Raw genomic sequence first — 21,544 nt, forward strand, 5'->3', positions numbered from 1 at the left:
CGTCCCCGGCCGTCTGCGTCCACGGCCGCGTCCACGGCCGGGACGGCCGGCCGTTTGCGTCCGTGGACGCGGCCTAAACCACATTTACGGACAGATAAAACCTGTTCATCCTGGCCTCGTCCACGGCCGTTTTTTTCGCGGCCGCGTCCATGGACGCGTCCACGGCCGCGTCCATGGACGTGGACGCGGTGGCCAACGGCTCTTGCTCCAATATTTTAACATAAACACACACTTCTCCTGGGCAGGGATATTTGGCTCTCTTGCAGCAATTAAGTGAGGGAGTGTTTGGTGGAGTTTATTCGAGGACACAATTCGAGGCATACACTCATGTGCGCAATAGATAGGAGGGGACGGGGGGATTAACACCTCCACTTTTTTTGGGTGGAGGGGATATCCCCCCCAGTCAAAAAGTCTGGATTAAAACTCTTTTTCCCCCAATAATAATTATTATTATTATTATGTTTATTGTGTCTAAAAACTTAAAATTACTGCTGGAATAAAACCAATGAGCGATACAATTTAAATAATTGAAGGTACCTATATTATATACTCACCCCTTATAAAGCTAAAATGGTTTCTCCTGCTTTCACATTGTTTTGAGACCTATAGTAGCTTTGCGGTTTGTGTGTCCGCTTGCATCATGTTATGGTTGTGAAACTTAGGTGTGCTATAAAGGATAATTATGATCATCTGAAGTAAATGGAAAAGTCTTTTTATTGGTCCTGCAAACATAATATCAACTCTCAGGTTCTGTTCGCCCCACCCTCCCCCGGTCCTGACTGTAAAGCAGCTTCTTCAGCACACAACAGCATGCATTGAACAGAGACAGGGAGAAAAAAAAAAAAAAAAAGACTGCAAACATGAGATCAACTTTCAGGTTCTGTTCGCTCCACCCTCCCCCGGCTTCTTCCACACACAACACGCATTGAACAGAGACAGGGAGAGAGAGAAAAAAAGACGTAATGTAACATAGAGCAGCATGTTTCATTACTGTAAACTGAGAGGAGAGCTTGACTGTTTACACTCAAGGAAGCAGCTGATGTCTGTGGGTAAGCATGCAACAGAAAATCTTCTCCCCTCTTCCTTCTTCCTTCTTTATCCAACACCATTAAGCAATAAGCATGGATAACGTTTTAAGCACAAACGCAAGTGTTTCGAACGAAACACCTGTTTGCTAAGTTCTGGAAGGAAGCACTCCCAAACTAGTGACATGATCAGTTGATCACAATCACATCACGTTATGAATGTATGTAGGTTCCCAAATTGTGAAAAGTGAAAAATGGTTTGGTTTGTTGCAACAATAGTTATCTAAAGTATGGTAATAGTGTCAAGTAGTGTGAGGATTAATGTTAGAGTGTTTGTGTTTGAGCGCCTCAGTGCGGCCGCTGCAGAGTTCATGTGCAACCTCTTCCAGAGAGATAGATGGAGATACTAGAAACTAAACTGCTGGATGTCCCTAGTAATAACAATAATTGTATAATATCCCATCATCTATCTAGTAGTCATATGATTATGTCATACAAAATTAACAATCTAGGCATCACAATATTTTTGTTTCAGTCAGTCACAGTATTATTGTTTTGTGAACTCCCAAAATGTTCACAGGATCTTGCTGTAGATTAAACGCACTGACTGACTTTGCTGTTAAAACAATGTATGTGCATACACACAGTACACACAAGAATGTCATGTTATGCCATTCTCATATAGCCTTATATGATCTAGCCTGTTATACAGTAGATGTATTCTCAGATCATTATAGCCAACCCTTGTTTTCCATAGCTTAGCTAACTAGCCAAAGTTCTGATTGCATGCAGACTCATTTTTGCATGTAGGCTAATCATTTTCATACTTCACCCAATCTGAATAGTCCTATACTGCTTATTTTTCCTCCTATTCTATTTCCTATGTATAGCCTATATGCTTCACTCCTCATGTGCATTTGCTTGAGCACTGCTGCTATTGATTAGTGATTGTATATTCTGCACAACACCTGCACATATTTAAGCTGCTACTAAAAATACAATGTAGTGTTTTATTGTTATACTGTTTTATATTGGCTTGCATGGGAGGCTGGGCTCAAGTCAGAGTTCTGGTGTCTCATTCACTTGCTGGTGATGATGGTGGTCTGCACTTTTTATTATACTGCATTAATAATACAGTAGCTGTATCTGAGTGTGCATGTAATGGATGATTATGTGTAGTGATCATGGTTAGATCAAGCTAGAATTCCTGGACTTTGTTTCAAGAGCTAGCATTGTCAAATTGTTACACCAGACACCACATTTGTGTTTATAGCCTGCTTAGGCTACAATAGTAAAACTAAAAGAGTGAGAAAAAATGGTAAATGGTGTTACAATTTGACAAATAAGGTGAACATGATTGCTGAGGCGATCACGGCTACCGTATCATTGTGAGACATGTCATTCAAACAGTAACAAAGTGTTCCCGGTTGGCCGGTTCTCCGCTTGCATGGGGGGGCCCATACAGATTTCTGGCCTAGAGGCCCAGAATTGCTAGTGACGCCCCTGCCCCCAGTGTTCAGGTCCAAGAAAAAGCCGCAAATATGATCGATTATACTGTACACACTGAGTAGTTCTCATTTCAAGGCGTATTACTGCCCTCTAGAGGCACAGTCCCACCAGTGCAGTGCAGTCGGCAGCTCAGCTCAGCTGTTCTGAATGAGTTTAATTAATGCGACGCGATAGTGACAAGCAGGCAGGCCTGCCTGCCTTGAAATCTGCGTAAAACAACTGTGTAATTCAACTCAAGTGGAGGGGATATGTCCCCCCCTCCTCGGGGCAAAAGTGGGGGGGATATCACCAAAAGTGGGGGGGATACCCCAAAATATTTCGCGCGCGCTATGCACGCGCACATACCTCCCAGATATGTCCCCTTCACTTTTAAAATGCCTCCTGCGCCCCTGCATACACTACTCAAACACTTCTCAGGGTTCTGCCATAACACGACCCCCTTGTGTGCCCCTGGGGGCCACATGCGGCCACAGGCACACCACTGCTCCAAGTGGGGGTTTATCAGATAGAAATATGAATATTGAGGCTTTTACAATTCTGGATGCTACTGCAATTGAGCCATATTTGGTCAATATTTCAACATAACATGCACATGTTGAGCCCTCCTCCTGGGCAGGGGCATTGGGGTCTCTTCTCAGCATTGAAGTTTAGTCATGTCCAGGTTGAGGAGTGTTGTGCTGCTGTGGGGCTGTGTCTGCCTCTGGCTTCTCAGCGAGGCCCAAGGAGCTTTGGTTATCTCCCACCATGACGCCACCATGCAGGTAACATCACTGCTTCTCTTCTCTTTCTGCTATGTTGTAGTTAAATTTACATAAAACTCTTAACTGTACTGTATGTTTTATAATTTCTCTCATCTCTCTGTACAAATACATTTTATGTCTCAGAGCAATGCACCACAGATTCTCATTTTACTGCATAGATCTTAATAGATGTTCTACTTTTTTGGCATTCTTCTCTTTCTCTCCTCTGTGTATGCATGAGTAGAGTATGTATGTGAGTGACTTGCATCAGTTTGTAGTCTCTATTTTAATTCACCTTTCCATGTGAATTCCAGGAGACACAGGATTCCACCAGGTTACTTAAGGTATGGTTAAAATGAAATTATTTCACAGTACTACTCTCACTTTAATAAATGATGATGAAGATCCCTGCTTCACTGTGTTTGTAAAGTCCAAAGGTTAGACATCATAGAGCAGTGGCCTATGCAGGAATGAGAGTCAATATTGGCAAAATGCCAGCACCGAAATGCCCATGCACAGTATGCATCATTACAAACAAGGCGAATATTACGCCCGACTAGTGACACATTTCAACGTGCGATTACAACACTAGCTAAATTAGTTCAAAGTAAACATTTGTCCCTTAAAATACTTGTCTCACAACATGAGACGGCGGGGCTTGCGCTTGAAAATATTAATAACTTTATTGTAGACCAGATTTATGCTAGACCATCAGTTCTGCATGCACATTTGATTCTTTGCACACTGAAAAACAGACGTTCAACAGAACATGTTGTCATGGGCAAGTAATTAGTGCTTTTAAGAATGGACACTGGCGAAAGGGCCATCTGAGCACACAGTGTGTCACATTTAGCTCCCTTGCTTTCTTTGATATCAAGGTGAGTCCAAAATGAAGCAAGCTCATGTTTTTAACTTTAACACCAAAAACACTGCCAAAGACATTGAGAGCTCAAACCCCAAAGTCACCCCATGAAAACAATAGCAAAAATGTACATCTCTAAGTAAGTGAGTAATTGGCCGCGCAACATTCTTTCGGAAGCTGGGCTGTTATCCCTCTCCACATTATACTGTCCAGTCTGGTCTTTACACAATAGAAATATATATTTTTTTAGTCAATTTATATTTTCTAATTTAGGCTAGATCAGATCTCAGGAGGTAGGCGGCCACCTATACCGCCTAACGCTGATTACGCGCCTGTCATAGAGGCCTAATACTCATACTGTATTTTATCCCAGTTAACATTATTATGATGATCGAGTGTCTCTTCATCTTCATCGTTGTATTGCAGAAAAGAAGTACAAACAACATAGAGGTAAGAAACAATATAAAATGTCTCTGTCTGTTAATGAAATGAAAATTTGAACTGTCATTAGACATGCCTCCCTAGTCGAGAAAATGAGAATCAAAAAAGTTTATGATGAATAAAAAAACTGCACAGCACTGCAAAGGCTGTTTCATATTTGCATGACACTTTTTGAGCCGTATAGAACATTCTTTGTCTCCCATTAATTTGTATCCCCCCCATTGCTCCCATACCTCTGTCTCTGTCTCTCTCTCTGTCTCTGTCTGTCTCTCTCTCTCTCTCTCTCTCTCTCTCTCTCTCTCTCTCTCTCTCTCTCAGGTGGAGGTGGACAGTGTTACAGTGCACTGTACCGTAGCATCTCGTTTCGCTCACACCGTCATGACCTCCAGTGCTCTGAACAAGGCCAACTCCTCACAGGAAATCTTCTTTGAGGTGGAGCTGCCCAAGACCGCCTTCATCACCAACTTCAGCATGTCAGTGCCATCTCTCTGTCTCTTCTTACTGTGTGTGTGTGTATAGTACTCCTGTACAGTATGTCTACCTCTGTATCTCGCTGACCACTCTCACCACAATGTTTCAAACCACAAAGTTCCAAAATGTCAACTATTAGTGATAAAGCCTGTTACGTTCTAACTCTTCCCATTTGCTTTTCAGGGAAATTGATAATCAGATGTATGTTGGAGAGGTCAAGGAGAAGAAGAAAGCCAGGAAGCAGTATGAGAAAGCTGTCTCATCAGGACAGACTGCTGGACTGGTCAAGTAAGTCTCAGGATGAGGCTAGCAGGGCACTGCGTCAGGCACTCAAAACTAGTGACAAGCAAACTGACAGTGTGGGATACAATACAGTCCCATTAGAACAAACAAAAAACTACAATTACCTTGGCAGCACATGAAATTTCAACCAGGCTATAAAAGACCTGAGAGACAAGGCAAGAATGGCAAAATAAAAGAAACATCTAAATGGACATCCCAATAAAAACCTGGCTTAAAATACATGACTTAGTGATAGAACCAATTTCTCTCTATGGTAACTTGTGAGATCTGGGGACCATCTGCAAAACAAGATCCTGAAAAATGGGATAAACACCAAATGAGACCCTGCACACATCAGAATTCTGCAAATCAATTCTCCGGATCCAGCGAAAAACACCAAATAATGCATGCAGGGCAGAATTAGGACTCATAATCAAAATAAAAAAGAGAGCATTCAAATTTTATAACAAGCAATATAGCAAGATATGTGAGCAGCTGTGATAGGAGACTGAGCCTGGTGTATACATTCCTGCACTGTCTGCATCAAGTATAATCTTGATACATGGAAACTGTTTTCACCCATCTCAACAGTGCATATTTTATTTTGATTGTATTATATTGATTGATTGTATTGTACTGTGTACACTTCTGCTTTGGCAATTTAAACGTATGTTTTCTCATGCCAATAAAGCCCTTTGAATTGAAAATTGAAAATTGAATTGGAAGCGAACCCAGGGCACAGCCAAGAATGGCAAGAAGCGCACCACCTACATAGATGCATTGCGGCGCGACAGCAGAGCTAACAACACTGCAGAGCTCAAGACCCTGATGCTAGACGGCAGGGTGTGGAGGGCAGCAATTCAGGAGTCCCGAGTTGGTGTTGGCTAGAACGCACTCTCGCATGGCATGGTACATACTGTACATATTCCCAATCATTATTTTATTCATTTATTTTGGTTTGTCTGTGTTCTAGGGCCTCTGGAAGAAAAATGGAGAAGTTCTCAGTGTCAGTGAACATTGCGGCCAATAGCAGAGTGAAATTCATTCTGACCTATGAGGAGCTTCTTAACAGGAAACTCGGCCAGTATGAGATTCTGACCCGGGTCAAACCCAAGCAGCTTGTCCGCAACTTTCAGGTGGATCTCCATGCATGCAATATGTTCACATCACACACTGCGTATGAAAGGATAATCTCACTGTGTGTATGTTTGTGTTTAACTTTGCACAGATTGTGGCAGATATCTATGAGCCACAGGGTATTGAATATGTTGATGCCTATGGAACCTTCTTATCCAATGAGCTGCTCCCTCTGGTGGAGAAAACCGTCACAGACAAAAAGGTAGAGAGGGATAAACAAATTCTCATTAATCTCACAAATGCATCTTTGTGTTTCTTCTACCCTACCCTGAGGAATAACACATTTAGACCGGAGGACGATTTTAAAAACGCTTTAAAAAGGTTTTTGAAAACCATGTTTTCTTTTTTAATCATGCTGCTATTATTCATGGCAACATCTAACATTACACAGATGCTTTCCCGGTTTTAAAGGTACGTATATCTTTCCAGGTCTTAATGTTCCCTATAATTAAACTATTAAATATGCATCATCTTCCATTATTCCAACATTGTAGTTTTGTAGAAAGAAAAAGTAATGAGTAAGTGGGGAACTTATCACTGACAAACTACCCTGATGACCACCAGAGCAGGCCTCAACTTGTAGGCTGTTTCTTAAATCTGCCATGAAAAATCAAGGCAATTTAAACAACATTTTCCTCCCTTATTTTCTTTACATAAAACTACAACTATGTGCCTTGGATTATTGAAGTAAACCTGCCGTTTACAATCTTGCTTCGCTTGCGAATTAAAACTTTATTCCAGCGACAAACTGCAGCACACTTGAACCATCCAAATAGCACCTACCGGTATATTGTGGCAACGCACCTAAGAAGCGTCAGACTTGTCAGATGTCAGTTTGCACTAAAATGAATGTATTGTATCCTTCTTTCAGGCACACATCTCCTTCTCACCGACACCGGAGCAGCAGAGGAAGTGTCCAGACTGTGATGGAACTCTGATCGATGGAGATTTCATCATCAAGTACGATGTGAAACGGCCCACGAGCCTAGGGGTCATTCAGGTCAGCTGTCAACGAAAAAATCTTTCTCGAAACAAGTTCCAGAAATGAAAATTCCTAATGAACATAATGAACATTCCCAATACAAAGCATGTCCTGAAACTCTAAAGCCATGCTTAGTCAACAACGGCCTCTACAGAAAACGGCTGCGTTCTCAATTTTTATTCTCAACAGATTGAAAACGCTGTAGTGTGCATGCCATGCCTTAAACCTAACCCTAACTTCAGTGTAACTAACGCTGGTGAGTAACTAAGCTGCCGACGGTGGTGAGTAGCTAACCTGAGTGGCTCCAAACCCCAACTCATGTGCGATTCCAAATTGCGCGTCAGACACATCCGCCCCCTACTTCCTTGTTTACATTCATTCACCAGTGCAGTGCATAGTCTTTGGCTCTCGGGCATATGCATCGGGGGACCAAGGGAATCTGCATCGTTTCCGCGTGCATCGCTTCCACGTGCGTCACAGAAACGGACGTTGGTAGGCCAATCAGAGGCAGGTGGGGGCAGGTTTTGACGTACGCAGCCTCTAAGAACAGATGAGCCGCGCAACATCAGGAACTGGATGGAAACATGCCAATAAAGCTCTGTTGAAGAATTGATAAGTCCCGGAAAAGACACACTGTGATTGGCCAGTAGTCACTTTGACTGGCAGCGTTCCCTCAGTTTTTCCGGACGTCCGGCCTCCAGTTGTTACTGTACTCGTCGCTCAGCTCATGTCACACATTGTTGTTTGCTCCGTTTTTGCCCGTTTACACGTAAGGCGGAGCGGAGCGCCATCAAAGATTTCCACTCTGGAAGGTGGTTTCACTTTGTTGCGTTTTCAACCCCCGAAAACACTGTTGTCGTCCAAATGGATTTATTTTGCTTTTTTCTCTAGAAAACAGTGTTGTATGTTTGTTTCCTCCAAAAAATGTATTGAATGTTGTGAAGGTTCTGTCCTCTCCCTCTGTTACTATAGATAGAGTAATATATTCTGTATTTTTCCCCCTCAGATTGTGAATGGATACTTTGTCCACTTTTTTGCACCTCCTGACTTACCCAGAGTTCCAAAGAACGTGGTGTTTGTGATTGACTGTAGTGAATCCATGGGAGGGGATAAAATAAGGCAGGTAAGAAAGTGTATACTGTGTACAGTATGTGAGACAAAGAGTGTGTGAGAGAAGAAAATCTACAATACAATATAGTAATAGGGCATAGTAGTGTTGTTGTTGTTGTTGTTTATGCATGACCTCTGATCTTGTTACCCTGTACAGGCACGCGAGGCATTCCTGGCCATCCTCCAGGACCTGCATGAGGACGACTACTTTGGTATCGTCCTGTTTTCTCATTGGGTTATACCCTGGAAAGAATCCCTAGTTAAGGCCAGCAAGGAAAATGTGGCTGAAGCCTTGACATACGCCGAAGAAGAGATACGTGAAAGTAGATGTAAGCATCAGAATAAGTCACATCTTGGACTGTGCTGTGGCACTAGGATGGAATAGCCCATACCTACATGAGTGTTACTGTAACTGTACATCCTCCTGGTGAAACTTCTCATTGTCAGGTGAAAGGAAGCAGCATTGATATCACATGGATTGGAGGACACATAATTGTCTGTGCTCTCCCTAGGACTAAAGGTCTTTGCACACTGCTGCGTTTTTGGGCCGAATATCGGAGTGAATATTGGAGTGCGTGAATAAAAAAATCAACCTCACGTTATGTCAATCACGTTTGCACACTGCCGCCCGTTTCGTATTTATGTTCGGACCAGGGTTTATTTTTCCCGATTTTCGCAGCTGTCGCACTGAGTCCCTTGCTCTCTCTCTCTTTCCTCTCTCTCTCCCTGGCCTACGGCTTTCGGATTTCCAAAACGCAACGAAAACACGCAGTGCAGTGTGCAACCAGCTTAACTGTAGGAGTAGAGGGACTAGAATACACAGGGAATTGGGAATTTACCTAATTCAAATGGGAGAAAAAGGGGGAGAAAAAACAACCAATGAGTAACCAATGAGGATGTGCTACAGTAGGCCTACGTCCTCAAGTGTGAAGATCATCACGCAGGTGAAAAGTGGAGGGTGATTTCATGTGTATCAGAGGATGTGGTTCTAATACCATCGGTCCAAAGACCAACCAGAAGGGGTCAGCAGATTATTGCGACCGTCAGGTCGCAGTTACTACCAAAACCTCCACCGGCAGTCTGGCAGTCTGTCAGTCTGTCTGTCACGTCACACTTTTCCCCAACTCATATCTCCGCCACCATTGCCCCAATCCATGCCAAAATTTGCACACACACTCCTTGCCTGCCAATCCACAACCTCCACCCCTCCAGGGACCCCCGGAGCTCCAGGGACCCCCAGGGACCCCCTTCCGCTGCCTCCAAAAAGTGCAAAAATGACCAAATGACCACCCCAACGGGGCTGTTCACGGGGAATTCCCGGGGACCACCGACTCCTGGTGCTCCTGAATGGACGCAAAAGTGGTCGCACCCCCTAGTGGAGGACCCCCGCCACTGCAGCGCACATAAAATGCCGTAACTCGGGCTAGGAGCGACCGGGAGAGCCGGGGCCGGCACCCACGCGGCCGCCTCGGCGGCGCCAAGAGAGCCATCAACATGAATCTGTCCCATATAGCGCCACCATCAGGCCCATTTTTTCAAACACATTTTTGGAAACTGCTCCTACAGATTTTGCCCTAAAATCACGCAAATCGATACACAGTATGTCTTTGTCTACACTCATGTCATCAACATGGATCTGTCCCATATAGCGCCACCATCAGGCCGATTCTTTCAAACACATTTTTGGACACTGCTCCTACAGATTTTGCCCTAAAATCACACAAATCGGTACACACTATGTCTACACTCCTGTCATCAACATGGATCTGTCCCATATAGCGCTAACATCTGGACGATTTTTTTAAACACATTTTTGGACGCTCCTACACATTTTGCCCTAAAATCACGCTGCGACCTGACGATCGCTTATCTCCCGATTAGGGAGTCTTACTGGTACACAAGTGCATGTAGAAATCAACTACACTGGGGAGAAAAGCAAGGCATATTTAGAGGAAGGGGAAATATCACGCAATTCCAACCGACAGATTCATCACACCATCGGTGCCAAACTGCAGCCGGAAGTTCGGTATTATGAACTGGAGTCAGTGTAAGCCTGTGGACCAGCTCATGAACAAACACTATTTCTGAATAATTGAGAGCTTTATGAAATCTTGCGATACTTCAGAGACAGAAACGATATCTGATGCTCCGATATTCCTGAAGCGATTACATGACACTGGTCTCAGTCGTCCATAAATAGTGTTTGTTCATGAGCTGGTCTAGCTGGCTCCATTCACTGCCATGCATTTCATCGCACTTACGGTGACTTTTGGCCGGTTATGGCGCATCCCCGGCGTCACTTGTTTCCTTTCCTTCTATAATAACTTCCTTGGAGAAAAGAGGGAAGTACTTGGCAAAAATAAGTCACATCTTTGTCCTTGTTCACTTCCTTATACGGATGATAGATGTTTGAAAGTGCGACCAAAGGTCGCATATACTCTGAAGAATCGTGTCGCTTGAGTGTCCTTCCTTCCTTCCTTCCTTCCTTCCGTATCCTCGTGACCGTCCTTCCGTATCCTCTGTGATGTCAGTGTGATGTCAGCGAGTTGTGACATCACTTCCTGTACAGGGCGGCTACACGAAATGTGGATAACACTATATATGGAGATAGTCCAGTCCATCATGTCATATGGGACTACCGTCATAGAAAGTAGCCATTGTTAGGCCGGAGTCATTGGCTGTCTAAACATGGAGATGTGGATAACACTATATATGGAGATAGTCTAGTCCAATATGTCATATGGGACTACCGTCATAGACAGTAGCCATTGTTAATCCGGAGTCAATGGCTGACTGTCTGTACAGGAAGTGATGTCACATGACATACTTTTTATGCCCATATATGAGTCCTAACATGGAGATAGTCTAGTACAATATGTCATATGGAACTACCGTCATAGACACAGCCATTGACTCCGGCCTAACAATGGCTACTGTCTATGACGGTAGTCCCATTATGACATGATGGACTGGACTATCTCCATATATAGTGTTCTCCACATTTCCATGTTTAGGCCCCATCGCTCACACCCTCGGTGGGGTTGGCGATAGGGCCTTTCTGTGTGGAGTTTGCATGTTCTCCCTGTGTCTCCTAGGGTTGATACCCTCACAAAAACATGAACAAACTCCCCCCAGAATGATAACAACTAGAATCGTCAGAGAAACACTGTGGTTGGCCAGATAGTCAAGAATTGGCGCGACCTCGCCCTTTAGGGCGAGGTCGCATGTCACCCTGAGGTGTCTTACTAGTATCATTGTACACAGTATCTTCAAGAACGTCAATTACGTCCACAATCACAACACCAGAGGGAGCTCCTCTAATCACGTTCAACCCATATTTGGCTCAAACAAGGGGTTAAATTCGTTCTCCTGCTATGCCACAAAAATGTGGAAAACCCTACCGACAGTCTTAAAGGAGTGTAAATCCTTAATATCCTTCTGGCTGCAATTCAATCAATCAAAAAGTTGACTGTGTGTGTTTCCCTACCAGGGACCAATATCAATAGAGCAGTATTGATGGCTGTAAACATGCTGGTGAAAGACAGGCAAGACAACATCCTCCCAGAAAGGAGTTTCGACATGATTATCTTCTTGACTGATGGAATGCCAAGCGTCGGTGAGCTCAACCTTTGGAACAATGCAATTATTAACAAAATACAGCTGTGCCACCAGGAATGAAAGAATACTATAACATTTTGAAAACTTTGAGTCTGTGTCTACTTCCAGTTTTCATCTCAATGGGTTGGCCAATTAATCAAAAAGTACACATGAGCTTAACCAATTATTATTTGCATGTTTTGGCAAGTCTGGGCAGACTCAGAGTTGTGGCTAGCAGAAGACTGCACATACAGAACTAGTTGGGGCATATTATACTGTATGCATCCCTGAGTATAGGCTAGCTAGTGTATTTATATTGAACTGATTTAGTGAGCCCTGTAACATATATCTCTGGTAATTTTGTATCTAGCTATAATATTGTATAAACTATCTGTGTGTGTGTGTATGACACTCCACCCCTGGTCCACGATGATCTGTTACAAAGTTACATACTTTTGGGGATGCATGTAGGCTATTATTGACTACATGTTAATTTGACCATATTTGTGGGCTCGCCTATAAGGCGAGCACACTTTAGATATTGTCATTATTTATCTATCAGTCAGTCAGTCAGTCAGACAGTAGACGGGAACTTCGGTTCCTTTCTACTCCTACATACTTAGTGAGAAAATGAAAATAAAAACATCAATGTGTTCAGTTTACAGTGGCGAAGTGCGCTATTATTTTTTATAGCAATCGGCCAAATGGTGGCGCTGCACGAAGCCTTCGAAAGTGCGAACTTTGAACAGGTATAGCTCATGCTGTGTTTGAGGTACAGCCATGAAACCTGTATACACTTATGCGTCTCCTCATGCCGAACAACTTTTACCCTCTAACTTTTGACCTCTGACCTTTAGGTCTCCCACAATTCGGAATTATATGAAAAACAGTAAAAATCTATCTCCTCCTGGGTTTTTTTCGATACGCGCACAAAACTTTTTTCACATGAACTTTGGACCAATACGGTCAAACTAATCTCGGCGGATTTCTTTTAAAGTGAAATATAATTTTTTAATAGTTCAATCAATATTGCGGTTTTATGCAAATTATTCTTCGGCCTCTAAATCATACATGCAAAGTTACACGTTCATGGCATTTGGCAAAGATGTGGAGGGTTAGTCAAAGTATCACTGAAACCAATTTTATTCCAATCGGCCAAAGGGGGGCGCTATACGAAGCGTCTGAAAATTCAAACTTCAAACGGGCATAAGTCATGACTCGTTTCGTTTGAAGACATGCAACTTGTTACACGCGTGCTTTGACTCAAGCGGAAGACATCTGTGTCGTTGTTAAGTAAGCTCCGCCCTTCAATTTTCCGCCATTTTGAGCAGTTTGTAAAACGCGTAAACCCGCTTTTATTCTGGAATTTTCGCGTCACGTGCACAAAACTTTTTTTACGTGAACTTTGGACCGATATCTAAAGATCTGTCAGATCGGATTTCTTTAACATTGAAACATGCTTTTTTAAATAATTCAAACAATATTGCATTTTTATGCAAATTATTCTTCTGCCTCTAAAACATACATGCAAAGTCACATTTTCATGACAAAATAGTGTAGAGGGTTAGTTCAAATATCACTGAAACCAATCTTACCCCAAATGGCCAAAGGGGGGCGCTATATAATTTTGAGCAGTTTGTAAAACGCTTAAACCCGTTTTTATTCTAGGATTTTTTTTGCAATTTGCATGAAACATTCTACACGCAATCTAAGGACCTTTGTCTAACATGCCTATGAAGTGCACACAAAAAAATTATAAAATAATAATAATAAATATAGCTGCAAGCAGCGATAAAGTGGCCAAAGCCAAAAACACCTCAAATCATGAACACAGCCTGGGATGTGCGTGAAATCTTGCAAGCACATTCCCAATAGGTCAAGGAACAGATACCAACCTTCTCACATTGGCCTGTTATAGCGCCACCAGCGGGTCAACTTTTGCACAACACATTTTTGGAACAAAATGGACCAATCTTTGACGTCAGTAACGTCAAAGAGAGCACTGCCTGCGATCTTGACATTTTGTGCTTTTATAGCCATTGTTTTCTGGCTTGAAGCGAGCCCACAATTGTTTCGAAGGAACAATATTTTTCTAGTTATTGTCATTATTTATTTCTATACTAGATCAAGTAGACCAAAAACTTCGGTTCCGTTCTACTCCTACATACTTAGTGAGAAAATGAAAATAAAAACATCAATGTGTTCAGTTTACAGTGGTGAAGTGTGCTATTACTTTTTACAGCAATCGGCCAAATGGTGGCGCTGTAGGAAGCCTTCGAAAGTGCGATCTTTGAACAGGTATAGCTCATGCTGTGTTTGAGGTACAGGCATGAAACCTGTATACACTTATGCGTCTCCTCATGCCGAACAACTTTTACCCTCTAACTTTTGACCTCTGACCTTTAGGTCTCCCACAATTCGGAATAATATGAAAAACAGTAAAAATCTATCTCCTCCTGGGTTTTTTTTGTTACGCGCACGAAACTTTTTTCACATGAACTTTGGACCAATACGGTCAGATTGATCAACCAGATTTTTTTTAAAGTGAAATATAATTTTTTAATAATTTAATCAATATTGCGGTTTTATGCAAATTATTCTTTGGCCTCTAAATCATACATGCAAAGTTACACGTTCATGGCATTTGGCAAAGATGTGGAGGGTTAGTCAAAGTATCACTGAAACCAATTTTATTCCAATCGGCCAAAGGGGGGCGCTATACGAAGCGTTTGAAAATTCAAACTTTAAACGGGCATAAGTCATGCCTCGTTTCGTTTGAAGACATGCAACTTGCCTACACGCGTGCTTTGACTCGAGCGGAAGACATCTGTGTCTTTGTTAAGTAAGCTCCGCCCTTCGATTTTCCGCCACTTTGAGCAGTTTGTAAAACGCGTAAACCCGCTTTTATTCTGGAATTTTCGCGTCACGTGCACAAAACATTTTTTTACGTGAACTTTGGACCGATATCTAAAGATCTGTCAGATCGGATTTCTTTAACATTGAAACATGCTTTTTTAAATAATTCAAACAATATTGCATTTTTATGCAAATTATTCTTCTGCCTCTAAAACATACAAGCAAAGTCACATTTTCATGACAAAATAGTGTAGAGGGTTAGTTCAAATATCACTGAAACCAATCTTACCCCAAATGGCCAAAGGGGGGCGCTATATAATTTTGAGCAGTTTGTAAAACGCTTAAACCCGTTTTTATTCTAGGGTTTTTTTTGCAATTTGCATGAAACATTCTACACGCAATCTAAGGACCTTTATCTAACATGCCTATGAAGTGCACACAAAAAAATTATAAAATAATAATAATAAATATAGCTGCAAGCAGCGATAAAGTGTCCAAAGCCAAAAACACCTCAAATCATGAACACAGCCTGGGATGTGCGTGAAATCTTGCAAGCACATTCCCAATAGGTCAAGGAACAGATACCAACCTTCTCACATTGGCCTGTTATAGTGCCACCAGCGGGTCAACTTTTGCACAACACATTTTTGGAACAAAATGGACCAATCTTTGACGTCAGTAACGTCAAAGAGAGCACTGCCTGCGATCTTGACGTTTTGTGCTTTTATAGCCATTGTTTTCTGGCTTGAAGCGAGCCCACAATTGTTTCGAAGGAACAATATTTTTCTAGTTGCAAAATGATGTGGGAGACAACCTCCTGTAATGTATTCTGAGAAAGGATTGTGGTACTGTCAGTGAAATGATGGAATGTACTATAATATTTTTGTTAGTTATATTCTACATACTGTATATGTACAACCTGTGAACATACAGGCGGCAGCCACCTCCCAACGATCCTAGAAAATGTCCGTAAAGCAGCTGATGGAAAAATTTCTCTCTTCTCTCTGGGATTTGGCAATGATGTGGATTACTCCTTTCTGGATGAGTTGTCTCAACAAAACAAGGGACTGGCCCGCAGAATCTTTGAGGACTCAGATGCGACTGCCCAAATCCAGGTGCAGTAAGGGAGGGTGTGATTCGATATAGGATTTATAGGTAGAAGGTCAAGTACAATACTACTACTAATAAAATAAAATGAACAAAATCACACACTACAGTGCTAGATGCTGCTGACTGAATTTAATAGATCAACGGTCTCAGTGACACCCCAACTGGGTCTTAATAAGACCCAATTAGGCATTGGTCAAAATCTTAGTCTATTCATCTGTTTTCCCCAGGGTTTCTATGAGGAGGTGGCCAGTACTCTACTCTTAGAGGTGGACCTTCGTTACCCTGACAACACGGTGGATTTGCTGACCAACAACCACTTCAATCAGCTGTTCAACGGCTCAGAGATTGTGGTGGCTGGACGACTGAGTGACAATGACATCGATAACTTCATGGTGGAAGTGTTCGCCAAGGGGGTGAGACAGAGGAGTACTGTAGTCTCTTTAGCTGAGAAAGCAAAGCATTGCTCATCCATTTCACTCCTATTAGACTGCATGAACCAATGGTCTTGGTACAGCATATATCTTATAGTTGAAAAGTGTTACACAGCTATTTACTGTCTTCTCTTTATCTAGCCTAATGAGGACTTTCAGGTGCAGGGCCAGGCGACCACTGCAGATTGGAACGTTATCTACCCAGAGAAGGAGTACATCTTTGGAGACTTCACAGAACGTATGTGGGCCTACATCACCATCCAACAGCTACTGAAAAAGAGGTCTGTTTGAATCATCTCAATCTAGCTGTTCTGTCAGGACTTTGGAATTTCTTACAGTGTAGGAAGTCTAAAAACCTTAGCCTTCAAGTTGGTTTCAATTTCTTCTTTTTGTCCAGTAAGACTGGTACAGCAGAGGAAAAAAGCAATGCAAAGGCCAAGGCTCTTGAAATGTCCCTGCAGTACAATTTTGTCACTCCACTGACCTCCATGGTGGTCACCAAGCCTCAGACTGAGGATGGCGAGAGTGATTCCCTCATCGCTGACAAACTGACTGAGGGTAGGGAAGATGGAATGAGCAGGAAAGAAGTGTGACACTTGTCCTTTATGACACAAGCACTATTAAAGATACTGAATGCATACGTTGTCATCTTCTAATATCTTTTCACAATTTATTTTCTACAGAGCAACGCCAAGAGGCAGAGAGACTAGGTAAAGCATTCAATTTACACCCAAAAGAATAAGAAAGATTTCTGCTTAAAATGTTATTTTCTAATCTGGATACTATATCAACAACATCATATCGACAGAGCAAACCAGCATCATTATCATATCAACATAGCATAAATGCTACTCCCCCCTTTCGGGAGTGCTTTTCTATCCAGTCATTGTACCATTTCCGATTCCTCCAGTCCCCACACACACATTTCCGTGTTGTCACTGCTGTTGTGTGCCTACGGACTCACCTACCAGTAAGGAGCCCCCACCGGGGAGGACGTAGAGCCTTCATCCTCCCGCCCAACACTCCCTGCTGACCGATGCCACACCATCGCATGACAAAGCCACATGCAGGGTGGATTTGAATCTAAGATCTATGTGGTGGTGGGCAGCTACTTTGCCACTGCGCCACCCAAGCACTATTAAGGCTGCTGAATCCATATGTTGTCATATTCTAATATATTTCACTATTTCTTTTCTACAGAGGCAGCGAAAGAGCTAGAGAAACTCAGACACCTAGGTAAATAAAACATTTCATTTCAACCAAACAGAATAAGAAAGGTTTCTGCTTCAAATGGATGCATTTTTTCATTTTGTGTATAACCAGGTGTATCAGCATTTTATCGACCGTACAGACCAACAACAACATCATATAACAGCATAAATGCTGCTCCCACATATTTTGGTAAATACTCAAGTGCTAACATATAGCTCAGCTTCAGGTATTGGCAGCTGACATTGAAGTGCCCAATGGTAACAGTGCTCTCACCTTGATAATGTCCTTTCAGTGGATGGAGATCCTCATTTCATGATAGAGCTTCTAAAGAGAGATGATGCACTGTGCTTCAATATCAATGACACACCAGGAACCATCTTCAACCTGGTTAGAGACACAGCCACAGGTGATTACAGTGGCCTGGACACTGAACAATATCTGATTATTATTTCAGGCATACATTTTTATTTTAGGCTTAACCTTTTGGACATAATATCGACCTAGATTTGAATACTCATCACTAGATTTGGTGTTAGATTAGTGTTGTATGGTGTTTGAGATAAAGTTTTCATCTTCTTGTGAGTAACAATCCAGTTTTGGTTTCTTAGGCATTTTAGTCAACGGTCAGACTATTGGTGATAAGAAAGTTGCCCCCGACGGTAAAATCAACACCTACTTTGGGCGTTTTGGCATCATTCACAAAACCCTCGGGGTGAGACTGGAGGTGACCACTGAAGACATCTCTGTGTTACAGGATGGAAAACGTGTCAAGTTACTGTGGTCTGATAAAGCTGCCCTCAAAGGACCCAAGTAAGTATAACTTCTCACTTAATGACAAATAAAATAAAACCAAAATTAAATGTATATTTAAAGTTAAGACTGAATCCCTGCTTCCCTCATCCCCTCTCCCTCGACTCATCCTGCCCTCCCCACTGCCTTCTCCTTCTCTCTTCACTACCTCTGTTCTCTCTGCCCTGACACCTCCTTTCCACCACCAGCATGGATCTTCTGTTGACCAAAAACTGCACCCTGACGGTCAGTCTAAAAGATTCAGTAAAGTGTGTGGTCCTGCTACACCGGGTCTGGAAGAACCACCCATACCACCAAGACTACCTGGGCTTCTACACCCTGGACAGCCATCTTCTTTCCCCATCTGTTCATGGACTGCTAGGTACAGAACAACCCACTAGGGGGAGCAACACTAGGACAGGATAGAATCTCAGATGTACTGTACGCTGAAACATATTTTCTACCCTCCTCCCTATCAAATCACACCTAGGATTAAAATAAAAGTGGTCAAGAATAATTGAACCCCTTTGACATACAGTAATTGTGTAGTTATGTTGTTTTTCAACCCATATTATTCATGTTGCAATATGGCATTATACAGATGATCAAAGTAATGGTTATAACTTATGGAATCAAGTCAACATTACAAAATGCTTTTAGATACTTAATTATATTAAATTGATGGTTAACTTGCATTGTATTGTATTTTCAGTGCAGATTAATCTATTTTCAGTGCAGATTAATAGAGAATAAACTCAAGTCCAGAATGATTCCCTTTTAAATAAATGCATTACAATGGTGGGCTGTCCTCCAGGTCAGTTTTACCATGGGGTTGAGTTTGAGGTGGGAGATCTGCGTCCAGGAGAGGTCCCTGAGAAACCTGATGCCACCATGTATGTGAAGGGACAGGAGCTCAATGTGACCAGGTACACATGACTGTCTCATCCTATAGGCTGAATGAATATTTATAGATCTGGTACAGATACAAGTGTGTCTTTGTCTTTGTTTCAATGTGCTGTACAGTTTTCTTTATACATTTGAGTCATTATAATGTCTCTTTCTCCATTGGTCCACAGAGGCTGGCAGAAGGACTATAGGAATGATGTGAAGAATGGAGTAAATATTCCCTGCTGGTTCATTCATAGTAATGGAACAGGCCTCATAGATGGAGATGCCTCAGATTACATTGTGTCTGGCCTGTTTAAGACTTACTGATCATAGGTAATAGTGGCAATGACGCAGGTCTCACCAGGTTCCAAATGTACAGAACAAATGTTCATGATTATCAATATAAACAATTGTACACCATCATCACTATTTTTCTTCAAAGTCTCGCAGTGACATCAATGTAAAGTGAACTGTAAATAATAGTTTTTAAAACAAAATGGTGGAGTCTGGTGATACCAAATAAAAATGCCATAGTCTGGCAGCCGTCGAGGTGGGGTGGGAAATTTGGTATATCCTTTTTGTATTGACCTAAAACAGGCATTGACACTAAGGCTTGCACACCTGCCCCCGGCAGGTGAATAAAGATTTCGGGCAGGTGAAATTTGCTTTCAGGTTGCCCGACCGGGCACGTGCTAAACCGTCTATATACATAGAACACAAGATATCTCTCTAAACACCTGAACGTGGTCTTCTGGTCTGTGGAATGTAACAAGTGTGAAACCATAGACACATCCAATCATATATGTAGCTACGTACAGGTATGTAGGTATTTGGATTTAGAGTTATTGAGGTATATTTTTATTGCACAACCCCAGAAAGTAAAGAAATATTTTGTAATACAGAGGTATGGTCACATATAAACCCCTATAAAAAATTGCTCGCGCACGTCCTATGTTTACTGGTGCTACTGTAGATCCCACAAGAGTGTGTTGCTGGGACAGAGAAAAGTCGATAATAAAGTCTTCCTATCTTTCAAATTCAAACTTGCAATCATGGATCATTATCACCTCAATTTTCATTGTTGTAATTTTTCTTCAAGTCATTATATTGTAATTATTTTGTCTTACTCTTAAACTAAAATGTGTGCATTGTGCAGCTATATTAAAAATCTACTGTAATTAAAAACAAATCCAGTGTGTTTTTTTTACAATATTGACAATATTGACATTAGTGAGTGCACTTTGCAGTTTGCACAGTAGTATAGATCTTTCCCTTACAGTGGACATTGATACTCACCAGCATGACTGTGGCTGCTTTTTGTAGATGAACGGTAAAGTGCATTCAAGGACAAAATTCAAGGCATACACTACTCAAACACTTCTCAGGGTTCTGCCATGACATGACCCCCTTGTGTGCCCCTGGGGGCCACATGCGGACACAGGCACACCACTGCTCCAAGTGGGGGTTTATCAGATAGAAATGTGAATATTGAGGCTTTTAATTAATATGACAGTTACCTGTAAGACCTTAGCATGCACAGTACATTTTCACTCTTGCATTTATCAGTTACAATGATACTTCTCAGTAAAATGTTGTTCAAAGAAAAAAGTGTAGGTTACCAAAACACAATAATGAAATAATTTTAAATCATTTACAATTCTGGATGCTACTGCAATTGGTGCATGTCCATATTTGGTCAATATTTCAACACAACACGCTCATGTTGAGCCCTCCTCCTGGGCAGGGACATAAATTGGGCTCTCTTCTCAGCAATGAATTGAGTCAGTGTTTAGTGGAGTTTAGTCATGTCCAGGTTGAGGAGTGTTGTGCTGCTGTGGGGCTGTGTCTGCCTCTGGCTTCTCAGCGAGGCCCAAGGAGCTTTGGTTATCTCCCACCATGACGCTGCCATGCAGGTAACATCACTGCTTCTCTTCTCTTTCTGCTATGTTGTAGTTGAATTACTACTACTACTACTACTACTACTACAACTAATAATAATAATAATAATAATAATACAACAGCACAACACATTTAAATGCAAATTAAAACTGTAGTTCAGGAGCCTACTCAGTTTTCAGTCAACATGTTGCAGCAATGCTGCT

General features: G+C 42.0%; 2 protein-coding genes across 2 annotated transcripts in view; both read left to right on the forward strand.

The window, feature by feature from the left end:
* Positions 1 to 3,014: 3,014 nt before the first annotated feature.
* On the forward strand, positions 3,015 to 20,485 carry LOC308287452 (inter-alpha-trypsin inhibitor heavy chain H3-like). Its single transcript, XM_080728625.1, has 23 exons — positions 3,015 to 3,295; positions 3,589 to 3,618; positions 4,563 to 4,586; positions 4,896 to 5,050; positions 5,232 to 5,336; positions 6,304 to 6,466; positions 6,559 to 6,669; positions 7,339 to 7,467; positions 8,456 to 8,572; positions 8,717 to 8,888; positions 12,050 to 12,175; positions 15,946 to 16,127; positions 16,350 to 16,535; positions 16,695 to 16,834; positions 16,951 to 17,111; positions 17,237 to 17,263; positions 17,754 to 17,789; positions 17,877 to 17,954; positions 18,058 to 18,171; positions 18,374 to 18,575; positions 18,764 to 18,936; positions 19,369 to 19,480; positions 19,631 to 20,485. Exons 1-23 carry the CDS (start codon positions 3,188 to 3,190, stop codon positions 19,767 to 19,769), a joined length of 2,790 nt encoding a protein of 929 aa, XP_080584751.1. The 5' UTR covers positions 3,015 to 3,187; the 3' UTR covers positions 19,770 to 20,485.
* A 145-nt stretch (positions 20,486 to 20,630) lies between these two features.
* LOC308287054 (inter-alpha-trypsin inhibitor heavy chain H3-like) overlaps positions 20,631 to 21,544 on the forward strand; it is a gene marked incomplete at its 3' end in the record, with an annotated part of 30,989 nt that continues 30,075 nt past the window's right edge. Inside the window, exon 1 of the mRNA XM_080728175.1 lies at positions 20,631 to 21,355. Coding sequence (XP_080584301.1) covers positions 21,248 to 21,355 — 108 coding nt within the window. The 5' untranslated portion in view covers positions 20,631 to 21,247. The remainder of the gene's footprint in view (positions 21,356 to 21,544) is intronic.

Source organism: Nannobrachium achirus (assembly GCF_963921795.1).
Source record: "Nannobrachium achirus genome assembly, chromosome: 6".
In the NCBI taxonomy this organism is placed as follows: domain Eukaryota; kingdom Metazoa; phylum Chordata; class Actinopteri; order Myctophiformes; family Myctophidae; genus Nannobrachium; species Nannobrachium achirus.